Here is a 14,357-nt window from a genome sequence, read left to right on the forward strand (position 1 = left end):
AGTACGACTTTATCGTTGGTTTTTTTACCAAACCCATGTTAAGAATTGTAGCTATAAATATACGCATTTCTGGGACAGTGACAGGCAACCAGGACCGGAAACGACTTCTTGGAGAAAGGGTGTCTCCTTTCATCCTGAGAAAAGATTCTGCATATCTGTTTGTCTCATTGACAAAACAATTCAATCAGTCCGGTAGTAAAAAATAAATTAAAAAAATCAATAGGTTTTATTGCATTTTGTGGTATATGTTTTGGACCAGGAGTTTCTTGATAGTCAAAATGGTGTTCAATGTTAGGTGGGCTACTCTCAACTACTTCCTCCCAATCACTTTCAATATCATCATCGTCGTCATCAGAACTGCTCAATACTCTCCTATTTCCAGCATTAGGCCTACTGTCAACATTGTCAGATTCGCTGTCAGATTCATGTGAAGTATACCTCACGGGTAACCTAATATTTTTGGGCGGGGGATGGTGTGGGGGTTAATAAAATCTTCAGAGTCATAAAATATATCTTCAAGCTGGAAGTCAGGGTCTTCGTCCGTGTCGTCTACAAAATCAGAACTAGAATGTTCAGATGCACTTTCTGAGTATTGTAACTCACGGTCCAGTTCACTGCTGTGATCAGCTAAGTTAAATTGATCCATATTCACAAAAGAAGTTGAACAAAACACATTTTCACTATAAATCTATAAACACTAAGTTTATAACTGATCTGAAACAATCAACTATAGTCAACGCGACCGCACTGTGACTGACTGAATGTAAACAAACTAGACGGAATTGGCGCGCTCCGCCGACTGGCACTACAATAGGCGCTCACGTGCAGCTGTTCTAAAAATAGACATATGTTGTATTGTTTGCAAGATAAGTTCCGAAATACTCCATTTTCCTGTCTCAGGATGTGCCTCTAACAAGGAAAAACTAATTTTGTTCATCGTATTTTCGATATTACGTGAGTATTATGCAAACGTAAACCGGCGGGCACATAAAAGTCCGCTCGTCTTCTTCGGTAAAACTAGTGCGGACTATTGAAAGCCCGCATCGTCTTCTTCGGCAAAACTAGTGCGGACTATTAATAGTCCGCTCGTCCTAAAAGGGTTAAAAAGATATGTAAACAAAATATTATAAAGTAGGCATTTACAGTTATATTATATTCAGAAATGAACTATTTTACATTTTTCTCAGTCTAATCAAAAGTAGTCGGTGTGTAGTCAAGAATAGTTAGCACATGTCTTCTACTAAAATTTTCTAGGTTTCTATACCTTTTATCACCATTGTGTAGGCCCATTACGCGTTATTCATCTTATTTGCACAGTCGATGTTTAGAAAATAATTATAAACTAATTAACATTTACTGCTTTGCCTAATAATTACTTTAAAAAAACAGCTGCTCGATAGGTTTCAGCACCCACCATTCATTATAAAACAAAGAGAATATTAGAAAATAACTGCTATGTTTAGTGGCCAGTGGTGCTGGCCTTACGAGTTATGGACTATTATATCTTGTCCAGTACAGCTGGAAATACGAGCTGAGATAACGTTCCGGCAAAAATGAATCTGCGCTTCAGACAAAATGTCGGCGGCCAGTAGAGCTGGCCATATGAGCTCCAAGGATAAATTATAAATACTGTCTTTGAATGCATAGGGTTAACTGTCAGTGGAACTGTACTATGTACAGTCTATTCATAAAGATTAGAATTCTTTATGGAATGATTTGGATAAAGTTTTAGGTTGAAAATGTATATATATATATATATATATAATTTTTAATTTTAGATTCTCTTGGTGGTAACTCGAAGACGTTGATGGTAGCTAACATCGGACCTGCAAGTTACAACTACGATGAAAGCCTCAACACTCTTCGCTATGCCTCCAGGGCAAGAAACATTAAGAATGAACCACGGGTAAATGAAGATCCTGTTGATGCTCTGCTCAGAAAATATCAAGAAGAAATAAAGAGACTGAAGGTAACTCTCTGAGTTTTCAGTGATTTTGATTATGTTTAATATTTAGATATTAGCAGATCCTAAGGGATTTGAAAACTAATTTATCCCATACTAGTTTATTATGAGAAAAAACAATCTCATGTTCTTGGAGTTGTATTACTAGATCTTTTGTGATTCTACTCCAGTGAACAATTCTTACCTGTACTTGATTTAATAATGAATATAGGTTTGTGTTTGGCCCCAAAAAGAGAAATGTAATGTTCTCTTTATCACATTATTTATTTTAGGGATAGACCAATACCAAAAATATTAGATTCTGATACATCAGTATCTACCACAATTGTCTCCATTATGAATTTGATACTGATTCGTCTGGTGAATGTTAACTATGAATATAATACACTAAATGATTTTGATTTGTTACCATTAAAGAATATCCGGCCACAAGGAACATCCAGCCAAACATTTCAAATCGCCCCTACAGTAAAAAAACTTTAAGATATTAGCAATTATTTTAGAGGACATATTTGTAAAGGGTATCTATTCTCTGGGAAAACTGGGAATAGTGAGGGAATTTCAACAGTATGGAGAAAGTCGTGGAAAAGTCAGGGATAGTCATGACAAGACCGGGAAAATTCTCCAGTTTTTCTTGCAGGGTATTTACGGGTCACAGAAGTCCCGAAAGGTTATGGAATATAATAAGATTCACGGAAATTTCCAAAAAATCACGGATTTTGACTTTGTCATAGAGATTTTCTGTTTAAAATATCTGTTTTATGGCATTATGATAATATCTAGTGATGTGTCCAAGCCTAATCTCGAAACTACAGAATCTTCAAGAAAGATTCAGGTCCAAAAATCGATTGATAGGATTCGACAATAGAATCTGGGGAGACTTGCCTCATTTATAATTATCACCTGATCGTCAGTACACAAATTATTCATTACACAAACTTTTTTGTCGTATTTGGTGTTTGAAAAATCGTGAATAGATAATCTTATTAATGATAAGTCCAAGTTTTTATAATAGTATTTTGCTTGCTGTTAGTATTAGATTTACGTTCATGGATCATCACGAGTCTGCTACGTATATTCCTGGACGATAGCTGATCGGCATTATGTAAATCACCGATTGTGAAAACTTGATTTTGTTGTACTTTGTGTATGAATAATCGTAGATGGATAACCTAATTAACAAATTATCCTAGTTTAGTAAAACATATTTCGCTTGTAGATCTGTATTTATGTACATGTATCGTCGCTAGTCTCTGTGTATATTCGTGGACAACAGCTGATTGGCAGTATGCAAGTTACCTATCGCTAAAACATGTTTATTATTGTACCTTGTGTATGAAAATCCATAGATAGATATTCTAATTAACAATTTATTTTACTTTTGCTTGCAGTTCTGTATATACTACACACATCGCCATGTGTTTGCTACGTACAATCGCAGACTGCAGCTGATCAGCAGTATACCGATTGCTAAAACATATTTTCATACTGTGTGTCTAAAAAAGCTTAGATAGGGTACCAAATTAACAAATTGCAATTTTTGTTTGTTAATACAATTTTTTTCAGTTCATATTTTTCTGGATTTTTTCCAGGCAACATTTTTGTAATTTTGTAAAAGTATTAAAATGCTATGTAGTTTAGCTTGGGCTACTGAATAGTAACAAATGCACAACAAGGTAAAGTTATTGTTGTAAAAAAGGTTTCTTCAATTTATGCATGTATTTCCCATTTTAATAAGTGAAATTTGCCCTAAAATATTACTTTGTAAAGATGTTGCTTTTGTATATTACTGTTGTAATGGTTGTCAAAATAGGCCACAGAATTTTTGCCTCAAAGGTCACTAAAAGTCACCAAAAGTCACTCCTCAGTAGGAAACACCCCAATATACTGCAAATATGGCCTTCATTTTTTTAACTCTTACTGATCTACTTGTAACTTTGTCCAAGTAAATATCAGTCTTTTACTAACTTTTAAACTTACTATAGTGTTTTGATCAGTATTTGTGATCATATTTTGACACTCACATTATTTAAAAATAAAACTAACTTTTAAAACTGTTGATTTTATTGGTAATAGGATATAGAACATTTTTTGTATGGAACAGTCAGGGAATTTCTTCAAGCCACCTTGCTAGACACCCTGTTGTATAACTACACATATTACGAGGTAAAACAAAATTATCGATTGTCCTTTTATTTACCACCTAGAAGTAGAAATCTACATACAGACATGTCACACTCATGGCAATGCACAAGCATAAGTATAGAAAATATGAACTGAAATTAAAATATTATTTACAGAATTAATAGTATTATTATTATGAAGTTAACTTGATTTTCTATACACGCCTTTCCAATACATAAAGTACAACAAAACACGTTTTGACAATGTATAATTTGCGTTGTGCCGATCAGCTGTCATCTGCAAATAGACACAGTTAACTGGTACCGGAATTGAATGGAAAAAGTCATAGTACAAGAATAGCAGATACCCCAATATAGAGGTATCCATGTATCGAGAATCGTATTCGACCCAACCATAATTTATATTATGTAAAACATGTTGTTTAATTAATCGTTTTTTGTAGACTCAACTGGCAGAGCGAGCTGCAGCACAAAAAGAACAAAGGCACAAAAGTGGCAAGAAGAAGAGGTCAAGTGTGAAAATGGACGACTCGGTGATTTCGAATCTCTCAAGTGACCTGTCCGATATATTGAAAGATGAAGACAATATATTGTCAGAAGAAAATGTATCCAAAAAGAAACTGGTTAGTGGTTTTCAATCATATTACTGTTATTCTTACCATTAATCATTTTACCATTGATTATTTTATTACCAAACTTTTCCAAATTTTACATTTGCAAATTTACGTTAATTACAAGTTTGTAATATTTCAAAACTTTATATATTTATGTAATAATTATTGTTTAAAAATTAAATATAAAGAATTTTAATATTAATAACAATGTATATACATACATACATATATGAAACTAATTCTGAATACAATTATAATAGTGTTATGTTTTCACCATTATGCAAATTATAGATTTGTTTTTTACATTGTAGAACCTTCTCTGCATGCCTTTTCTCCATAGTAGCTTTGTCAGAGTATGATCTGTGATTTGAGTAAGTAAAAACAGTTCTGGGAAATGAATGTTGGGCTATGAACTTTTGTTGGAGTCATCTAAAGAAATTTATTTAAACAATAAAGCATATTTTGTAATGAGTCAAATTAACCAATGAGCATTTTGTTTTACGTTGGATATAGTTTAGTTATTTGTATTAGTATTATTCTGATTGTGATTTTGCTGTTCAGGCTAACGACAAAAAGAATGAGTCGGAGGTGGAGAAGGAGTACGTCGAGGAATTGATGAAACGCATTCAGTCAATGGAAAGCAAATTATTGCGAGGATCTACTAACATTCTGGACCACACCCATGAGCAACAGAAGGCGCTGGAGGCAAGGGCCATTGAGATCAGAGAGCGAAAGGTTTGTTAAATCAACAACCAGAATATGTAGTCTCATCCTAAAAATAAAACAAGTCAATAAAACTTTTTGAAATCCTGTTTTAAAAGTTTTAAATTAAATAATTTTTTAATTTGGTAATATTTCTTATTTTAGATAAAATAAACATAATCTGTCTTTTTATTTTATAATAAAGTTAACAGTTAATTCTGTAACTGTTTATTTTAAAATGTCATGATTTAATCTGGTCAAGACGAGAAAAAATCTTCTTTGAAACTTTAAAACAAAAAGAATTAAAAATCATTATATCACACTTTTAACTAACACTAAAAACATTGAGCTATTTGTTCTTTGTTTATATTTCATTGTTGTTGGTGGATGATTTGAAAGTACCCACTCAGTTATTTGTAATATTGGTTATCACTTATTTCAATTGTAACGTACAACAAACTGTACAAATGTGTACTTGTGTTATTTTTCTAGATTTAAGACATTTTATTTCAAACCTAATGTTGTGTTGGTTAGATGAGAAAAGCAGAGTTATTTAATGGTCAGTTCTAAATTTAATTGTTTCAACATTCATTAATTCAACATTCAGAAAGTCATGTATGTTTCAAATCTCATTTTGGAACAGAATGACATTAAAACAAGTATATAAAAAACTTGGGAAAGATCAATGATACAAATTGTTGGAATGTTTGATTGTCGATACAGCTTTGTTGTGTCAACATACACATTGACTTTTACTCACTTGAATATTTCTTATTTTATCTGGCTGCTTAATAACTTATCTTGATAAATAAAAGAAACTAACAAATTTGATAAATTTGCTAGAAAACAACTAAAAATACTCCATAGGTTTATCCAGTGCATAAGTTCATTAAGTAAGTGGTATTTCAAAACATTTAAATTGTGGAATGCTTTTTTATTTCTGCTGTTATCGTCATTATTGTTTTCACACATTACTGATGCTGTATTGAATTTTAAATATTAAGTTTATACATGATTCTTGTGTTATTATTTATCGTAAAAGACACAACAAATCAATAGTTATTTTGTAAAAAACATGTTGCCCTTTGTTTTTAGCAAAGAGAACAAGAAATACAGCAGATGTTGGAAATGCAAGAAGAGACTGCAGTTGAGATCAAAGAAGAATACTCAAACCTACAGCAGGAGGTAGAAATGAAATCAAAGAAACTCAAGAAAATGTACCACAAGCTACAAAATATTCAACAAGAAATCTTCGATGTCACTGAAGAGTTTAATACGGACAGGCGGGAATTGGAAATGACTCAAAATGAATTACTCAAGTACGTTTACATTGTTGATTCAGTTTTTTCTTCTACAGGATCGATTCTCCTTATGACTTATCTTATGCAGTTTGTGAATAAGTATGAGAACTAAAATATGATTCATTGAAACAAGATTGCTTAAAATGTTTTAAACTTTTAATAGTTACAAAATTGAGTTTCCTTAAAAGCAATTTTTCTATAATAATTCCCTAATCTTTGTACTGTTACATATCAACCTTTTAACTAGTAACCCTGATAGTTACGCAAGAGCACGCCACCAGTGGGGGAATTGTGTTGCTTGCGGTAATACCGAGCACTCTGTGGGATCTGCTACGTCAGTGCAGTGGCTTGTTTTCTCTGTCTCTCTTCAGTTACTGCCTCTGATCTTTTGCAGAGCAGTTATAGTCAAAATAATCACTTGATTATATTTCATGTTTTTTTTTTAAATCTTTTACTTCATTTGACTTATTTAGTAAACACGTTTTTCCATGGTAGGTGTACGCGATATTTATCGATTGCAAGTAATGATGAGGAAATAAATGTGGGACATCATATGAGTGTATGGGCGAGTGTAATGCCGCACTATTTATCTTAGAGTGCTTTAGTATTCAAATAAAATTTTATTCAAAAGACCGTAAATTTTCCTTTATAAACTATAGCCTATCCGCTTTAGCAAATCCATTGTAACAAAACGAAATACTCACTTTGAAAAACTACTTAAAAAAAAACCCACCATTCAAGGGGTTAATGTAAGTATGTTAGAAATAATAAAAATTTCTAGTATCTGCGGCAGTATTTTTAGATTCTTGGTAAAAACTGAGACAGGACAAATACTTCAACACTGTTATGATTAAAATTTATTTATTTATTTCAGAGATCTGAAACTCAGACTGGTAATAATTGAAAACTTCATTCCACATGAAGAAAGGAGGCGGATTTTATCCAGACTGTTTTTCGATGAGGGGTTGGATGCTTGGAAGATAATGCCGGAGTCTGAACCGGCACAGGTCCTGGCTAAACCTCAGTGCGTCGACTACATGCGCAAGCCTGTCACTCTCTACACGGTGTTCACTCGAAGAAAAGTTAACCACATGTATCGCAACGATCGCTCTGAAGAGAACAGAGAGAAGACGTTCAGGTTTAAGGTATAAAATGTCACTACAAACAACTAAGCATCCATGTTCCATTATATATAGTACATTGTAGTTTATGCAGTTCTAATAAAATAAATGATCATAACAATTTTAAAGATAAAATTACAGTTCTTAATGTCTACTTTAAGTTGATTGCCACCATGACCAAATTTTAATTTTACAATATATAATAATTAATATGTTGTATAATTACTCCACTATCTTAAATCTTCGTTTGTATAGTACTTCTCCTTGGTGATCTATTGTCGGATATTTCGATAACTACCTTTTTTGTATTATTAGTTAGTCCAGCATCGTTTTGTACTTGCCTTTCAAGTATATTAGCACAAAACAGGTTTGCAAAAATTACTTTGAAGAGAAAAACTTTCGTGAGTTCAAGTCTTTTATGCATCAATGAAGGATGTGGCAAAATTTGTGCGCTGATTGAAAAATTATTATCTGTATAATTAATTTATTTATTTTGAAGATTCTGTTTTCTTGATTTAGAACTGAAGCTAATTTCAAAGATGTTCTCTCACTTTCTATATCAGGAATCTGTCTGCTATTAACAAAGTTACTATCTAATATCTCTGTACTCATCCATATTGCTAACTAATAAAGAGTTTACCTGGATCGTAGGGAGAAGACATTTTGGAGCTGGAACTGGTTGGTCCACTGCGAACCACCAGAGACTACGAGAGCCCCAAGATGTCCCCTGTGCTCAAGTCTATATTTGAAGCAGCTCTGCAAGTGGAAGAAGACATTGATGTCGATGCGGCCAATCCTTCTTTCAGAATCAACTCTGCTAGGTACAGTTTTCCCAATTTAGCAATAAAATATATGTAAAATTGTTCATGACGCCAAAATTGATTGACAAGTTCGTGAGTTTTGTTTTATACAGGGACCGATAATAGTAGTAGACTGGTAATCGTATGTTGAAATTTGAGGCCGGTAACAACAGTGTGACTGTAGTTCACTCTAGTGGATCTATTTCGTAAACAAGCTGTGGAGTGAAGATGGGCGGGAAGACTATGGTGGTGCGGGCGGGGTTGGGTGGGGGAAAGGAATGAGGAAGTGCCGGGTAGAGGGAACGGCACAGCACAGTGCAATCTAGGGTGGGCTGTCAACTCTACGACAACTTGGCTGACACCGAATCAGCACACTTCTACTGTACGTATCGTCAGTCTACTTCTATTGTTGATTTCTGATTTTATATGACTATACACGTTGACATAATGGAGTTTGGTGAAGAAACAAAATATTATTTGTTCTTGTTGAGCTGTGTTACAAAATAACGCACATCAACGTCATGATACTAGTCTACACTATCCAATTCTAGTGTAATATCCTGCAGAATTGCAGGAAAGACAGTAGACTCTCAGTAAACTAAGAGACTCTTAAAAAAATGTGGACAGTCTGGCTGCAACATTGTGTAACATTAATATAACTGTTGTATGTGATTCCCTCAGTATACAATACCAACCAGTTTCCAAGGTCATCCACTCAGACATATAAATCCAGAGGTAAGAACATGTACGAAGGAAACAAATAAAACTTATTTTCCTCAGAGGAAAGGAAAACATCCAGTACCAAAACATTGAGAGTTTAGTAGAAATGGGTTCAAATACTCAATAGAGAGAGTCCATCACCAATCCTTATACCCCTTTCATAATATCAATATAAAAATAGTACCTTTGTTGATATGTGCCTGGTACAGATGGGCCACAGAATCTGAGAGCGTGGCCGAGGCTCTACTAGCCATCCACGAAACATTGACCTCAGCCACACGCTGTCATTCTGTGATTTAAAAGAACTGAACTGTGGGAACACCTTTTATTTGAGTAAATATTCCAGTTTTTGCCTTTTGGGTCACGAGAATACGGAAAGCTCTAAGGAAAAGCCCAATGTTTTTGGAAAAGACGTCCCTCTCTCCCGCCCACCCATCAGGTGACTGGGGGGCCCGCACATGCAGATCCTTTAGTCCATCTGTATTGTGGTTCCCAATGCCTTGCAAAGATATGTATGCCTTTATTATTGGATGTATTTTAAGGTTTCTTGTTTATAATGAGCTCAATTAATTTAGGATTGTGGGTTACAAGGCAATATTTAATACAGGTTTTCAAAATATCAATGCTCTAATACATGTACAATTGTTAGTAAAGATTCTGATGGATTTATCCGATATTTCTAACAATACGAGTATGCTTTCGGTATGAATGTGCAACTCAAATTTATCATTAGTCATGCGAAGTGTGTGTCATCTTCCCAAGGAAGAGAAAGAAAGTATTCATGACGGTGATTGGAGTGGCTGGCCATTAAAATCTCACAAACTTGACATCATTCGCACCTGAGTACTTTAAGATTATGAAGAGTGTGCAGTCACTTAATGAAATAATTACTTTCTACTAAATACTGATATTACCCAGTGAAGTCTGCATGCAAGACTGAACGTATCATAAGCTTGAAAATGAGAATGCAAGATGGGTTCTTGCATGGTCAGTTGGTCCATGCATGGTTCTTGCCGTAGAAAGTCATTGGATTCCAATTTATTAATTGGAATCCATGAGCTAAAGTAGAATGCAGCAGTACTTGTCTAACTTTGGAGATCTTAGAAAAATTGAATTAGGGTGTTTCAATGCACTACCTTGTGCCAAGTGCTTCCAGAGCAGAAATTCACTGTGGTAATCACGCTATTTGCCACCAATTACTTAGAAATTGAGATCTGATTCATATGAAACTGGATTTATAAGATTTGTTTGAGTATCTTAGAAATAGTTAGAACTACTTACCTACGGACCAAGAGTTAACCTAGCGGTGCCCCAGGAAAACATGCCACGGTCTTCCAAGCGGATATGGCAACAGAACCATGCGCCAGAAGACTCATACAAATGAGGACAAAAGGAGCAAAATACTTGATACTATCTGACAGCCAGGCTGCACTAAAGGCACTTGATACCTGTTTGTTTGATTCGAAAGCAGTCTGGGAATGCAAGAATGCTCTGGCAGAGCTGACTATGAATATCAGAGTATCACTCGGTTGGGTGCTGGGCCATTAGGGCATTCATGGCAATGAAAAAGCAGACATCCTCGCCAAAAAGGGAGCGGAGTCCATTATGGTGGGGCCAGAGCCAGGTTGCGGGATAGCTTTCTCCAACAGCAAAGCTCTTATAAAAGATTGGAAAAAGAGGATAAGAAACTTTAATTGGAGTATAGCCTCAGGATTAAGACAATCCAAAATGTTTATCTCTCCTTGAGCTGAAGGGTGGGCATCTCTCCTAGATCAAAGTAAGGAGGATATTAGGGATGTTGACAGGACATGGTCCGGTCCCCTAAGGAAACATCTTATGATGGTGGGCCTTAGCCAGACTGATGAATGCAGACTATGCAGAGAAGAGGATGAATCAGCGGAACATATTTGGCTAAATTTTCCTGTCATATAAAAAATTTGGAAAAGATTCTTGGGGGCATATCTCCTCAGCCCCAAGGACATCAGAGAACAGGAGCCCTCAAATCTGATCGGTTTCTGTAAAATTCTCAGATTCTGAGGACACAAGTATAAGTAAGGGAGGCGCAGTCCTTTTTAGGACTAAGTGCAGGGACTAACCGTTTTTTGTTAGAATTATTTAGCAAAAAAAGCGTGTTGTAGAAAGATAAACGTGGATTTTTGTGGTTTTTAAAGGTATTTACTTAATTTCCCGCATCAGGGAAAGTCACTTTTTGGATCACCTATATAAGTAAAGACAGTGTCAGCGACTAAATATATTGTATTACATATGTTGCAGGACAAGACCCATGTCTCGCTCTGGATTGGTTCCACCCCCTTCCCGACAGCTCTCCAAACCTTACAAGGGTATCGCTACACACACCGCCCCAGCTCCGGTATATCCTAAGGCTCGGGGTTGGGTCCCCAAATAACACATTGTTCACATTTCAACTCACCTAATATGTTGCATTTCTAGTGTTTTCGTTCTAGTCACTTAGGTCTAAGTTTAAATTTAAATTATGCAATTTGTATAATTTATTTCTCTTTTATTCCTTTGAGACTTCTTTTGTTACGGTTGCTCTCTACATACCCAGTGTAATACCAGAGCCAAAGATCTATTTATTCCTAATGGTTTTTGTAATGCTTGAACATCATTCCTTTTTCCTTCAAGCTGAGGAGCTCTCTTAAGCCAGTACGGTACCAGAGAGTCGGTTATTCATTGTTATGTGGTTGTTTCGATATGTGCTTCAAGTTACATATTTTACATCATATTTACCATATTTTATCCCTAATTATATGATTCCTAATATTATTCAACTCAGTACGTTAAAACTTATGTGATAGTTCAAGTGAATGTTGTAAATACACTCATTTGCTTTTTCAATTCACTGTTTACTTAAGTTGTAGGGTTTGTTACAATAACATTGGTTGTACACTTATGACCTTTTTATTAATATTTACTATTTGCTTTATACTAAATTTACCTTTTTTTATTGTTTCAACTCAAAGAACTGATATGAGAAAGTCTTTTGTTACCAGTTCAGATACTTGTGAGTTACCATTATTTTTTTTTGTTTTTGTAGGCACATACATCCTAGTTAGAGAAAATTGTTTTTATATAATTGTTGTAGTATTTGTTTTGTTACATTTGTAACTTTAGTTAAAAGAATAACATGCCTGTGGTCAATTGTTTTTTTGTATTTTTTGTGTCATTAGCATTCCATGGTATATTTTGAATGCCAGAGTAATCTTGATTTTAAACTTTTATAAGGAATGTTAACAAGTATTTTATTAAGTTTGATTATTCACTATTGAATGTATGGTTATTTTTGAATTAATTTGATGTTTACATTCCACGGTGTATGCCTTATGCCATTGAAATTTTATTTTAAGATTTCACAAGGTTTTTAAGACTATTAAGTTTGCTAAATCAAAATTATAAATTATGACACAATTAAACTTTTGTACTTATACTGTTTTGGCGTTTTGCTATCCTGTTTTATCACCAGTACATTTTTAAGACTCAAACAACTCGACATATTTTTGTGTACCACCCAGGTAAGGCTAAAATTCAGCCTGTACAGTGTTGAAATGCAGTTATGAACCAGTGTACTGCACACCCAAGTTCTCATGTGGTCAGTAATAGATCATTAGGAGTAAAAGCCTACCAAATTCTTCTGCATAAAATATATCTATGCATTGTATATACAGGGTGGAAAAATATTTTATAAGTCCAGTATTTATTTACTAAGTTTAACTTTCACAACTTCAGCCAAGACAAGAATATTAAACCATCTAGAACAGAACCTATATTGTAAATGTTTCAAACTTAAAACCAGCGTAATTTTTTTAAAGAGTGAATGCTTTGAGGTTGGACTTCTAGCATTGTACTCTACTAATAAAGACCTTTAATTTTATATACTACTCGATCTATGCTCTCATTTAAGATTTTCTTCTGACTCCTGTGGGCCATATCCTTGACATGACAAAAAAAATGGTAGTTACTTCAAAAAGTAGATTTATATGTGCAGTAATAATGTACCAAGTTTTATTGCTGTATTTGTAATCGTTCAGAGTTACCAAGGCAGTGCGGGACTTTTTTACACCCAGTATATCACCATTATAGATTTGTACAACTAGAATTTGTACAGCAACGCTTTCGGGGTGACGGGGAGTTCCAAAGAACTCCATCACAATACAGCTGTAAAAACATTAGTTATCAGTATAAGCTTGCTACAAGTGTCATGTCCACGTCTTGTTTGGCTGTCTTTTCACATCATTGTCAGCAATTTAACCCTTTGAGTGCTAAGAGCTGATTTAGTCAGCCCTCAAGTAATTCTGAAAAGTGCCGAGGGCTGATGAGGTTGGGCTGCTGGTATTTCTTAAAAGTGCCAACGCCAACGTCCGACTAGATTGATTTATCAAAAATTAATTATTCTGTTACTAATTGTTGACATTTGGCATATCGTACTTGGTCTCAAATAAAAAGCCAAAGAAATGTACACCAGTTTTGCTACTTACCATATATGAGAGTCGACTTTAAGTAAGGGTCCAGATTTTGAATATGGTGCAGTAACAAAAATTCAAAATCAGTTACATGGGTACTTAATTTTTTGAAACTTAGTATATCAGTTCCTATTTATACATGGAAACAATAAAAAGGTGCATACAAATAAAATGGAGTCGTAAAAGTACAATTTTTGTATATAAAAATGTTAACAGGTTTTATCATTCAAATAAATATTATAAGTTATAGCCTACTTTTCCCTCTACAAATTCATCTCATTATGTATATTTTAGAAAAAGTCATTAATTATTTAGCGGACCAAATTGTTGCCTTCATAATAGATTTCTGTGTGACGAGAAGCCGATATATTACTGTCCTGTAAGCCTCGCCCCATGCTAAAATCCCTCCTCAATAATTGACTGAACATATGTGAATTGTGCCTATCCAAACTTCTCTAATTGTCAGTACTTCATGTAATTGTTGAAACGCAAAAAATTATTTTTCCTTAAT

The 14,357-nt window shown here is 34.3% G+C and overlaps 1 protein-coding gene across 3 annotated transcripts in view; it reads left to right on the top strand.

Moving 5' to 3' along the window:
- LOC124368737 (kinesin-like protein KIF3B) overlaps positions 1 to 12,816 on the top strand; it is a 45,379-nt gene extending 32,563 nt beyond the window's left edge. For all 3 annotated transcript variants that reach the window (XM_046826067.1, XM_046826069.1, XM_046826068.1), the window contains 7 exons: positions 1,779 to 1,969; positions 4,551 to 4,730; positions 5,283 to 5,456; positions 6,519 to 6,742; positions 7,599 to 7,869; positions 8,497 to 8,666; positions 11,640 to 12,816. In XM_046826067.1, coding sequence (XP_046682023.1) covers positions 1,779 to 1,969; positions 4,551 to 4,730; positions 5,283 to 5,456; positions 6,519 to 6,742; positions 7,599 to 7,869; positions 8,497 to 8,666; positions 11,640 to 11,772 — 1,343 coding nt within the window. In that variant the 3' untranslated portion in view covers positions 11,773 to 12,816. The remainder of the gene's footprint in view (positions 1 to 1,778; positions 1,970 to 4,550; positions 4,731 to 5,282; positions 5,457 to 6,518; positions 6,743 to 7,598; positions 7,870 to 8,496; positions 8,667 to 11,639) is intronic.
- Positions 12,817 to 14,357: the final 1,541 nt, after the last annotated feature.

Source organism: Homalodisca vitripennis, chromosome X (genome assembly GCF_021130785.1).
Source record: "Homalodisca vitripennis isolate AUS2020 chromosome X, UT_GWSS_2.1, whole genome shotgun sequence".
NCBI classification, from domain to species: Eukaryota; Metazoa; Arthropoda; class Insecta; order Hemiptera; family Cicadellidae; genus Homalodisca; species Homalodisca vitripennis.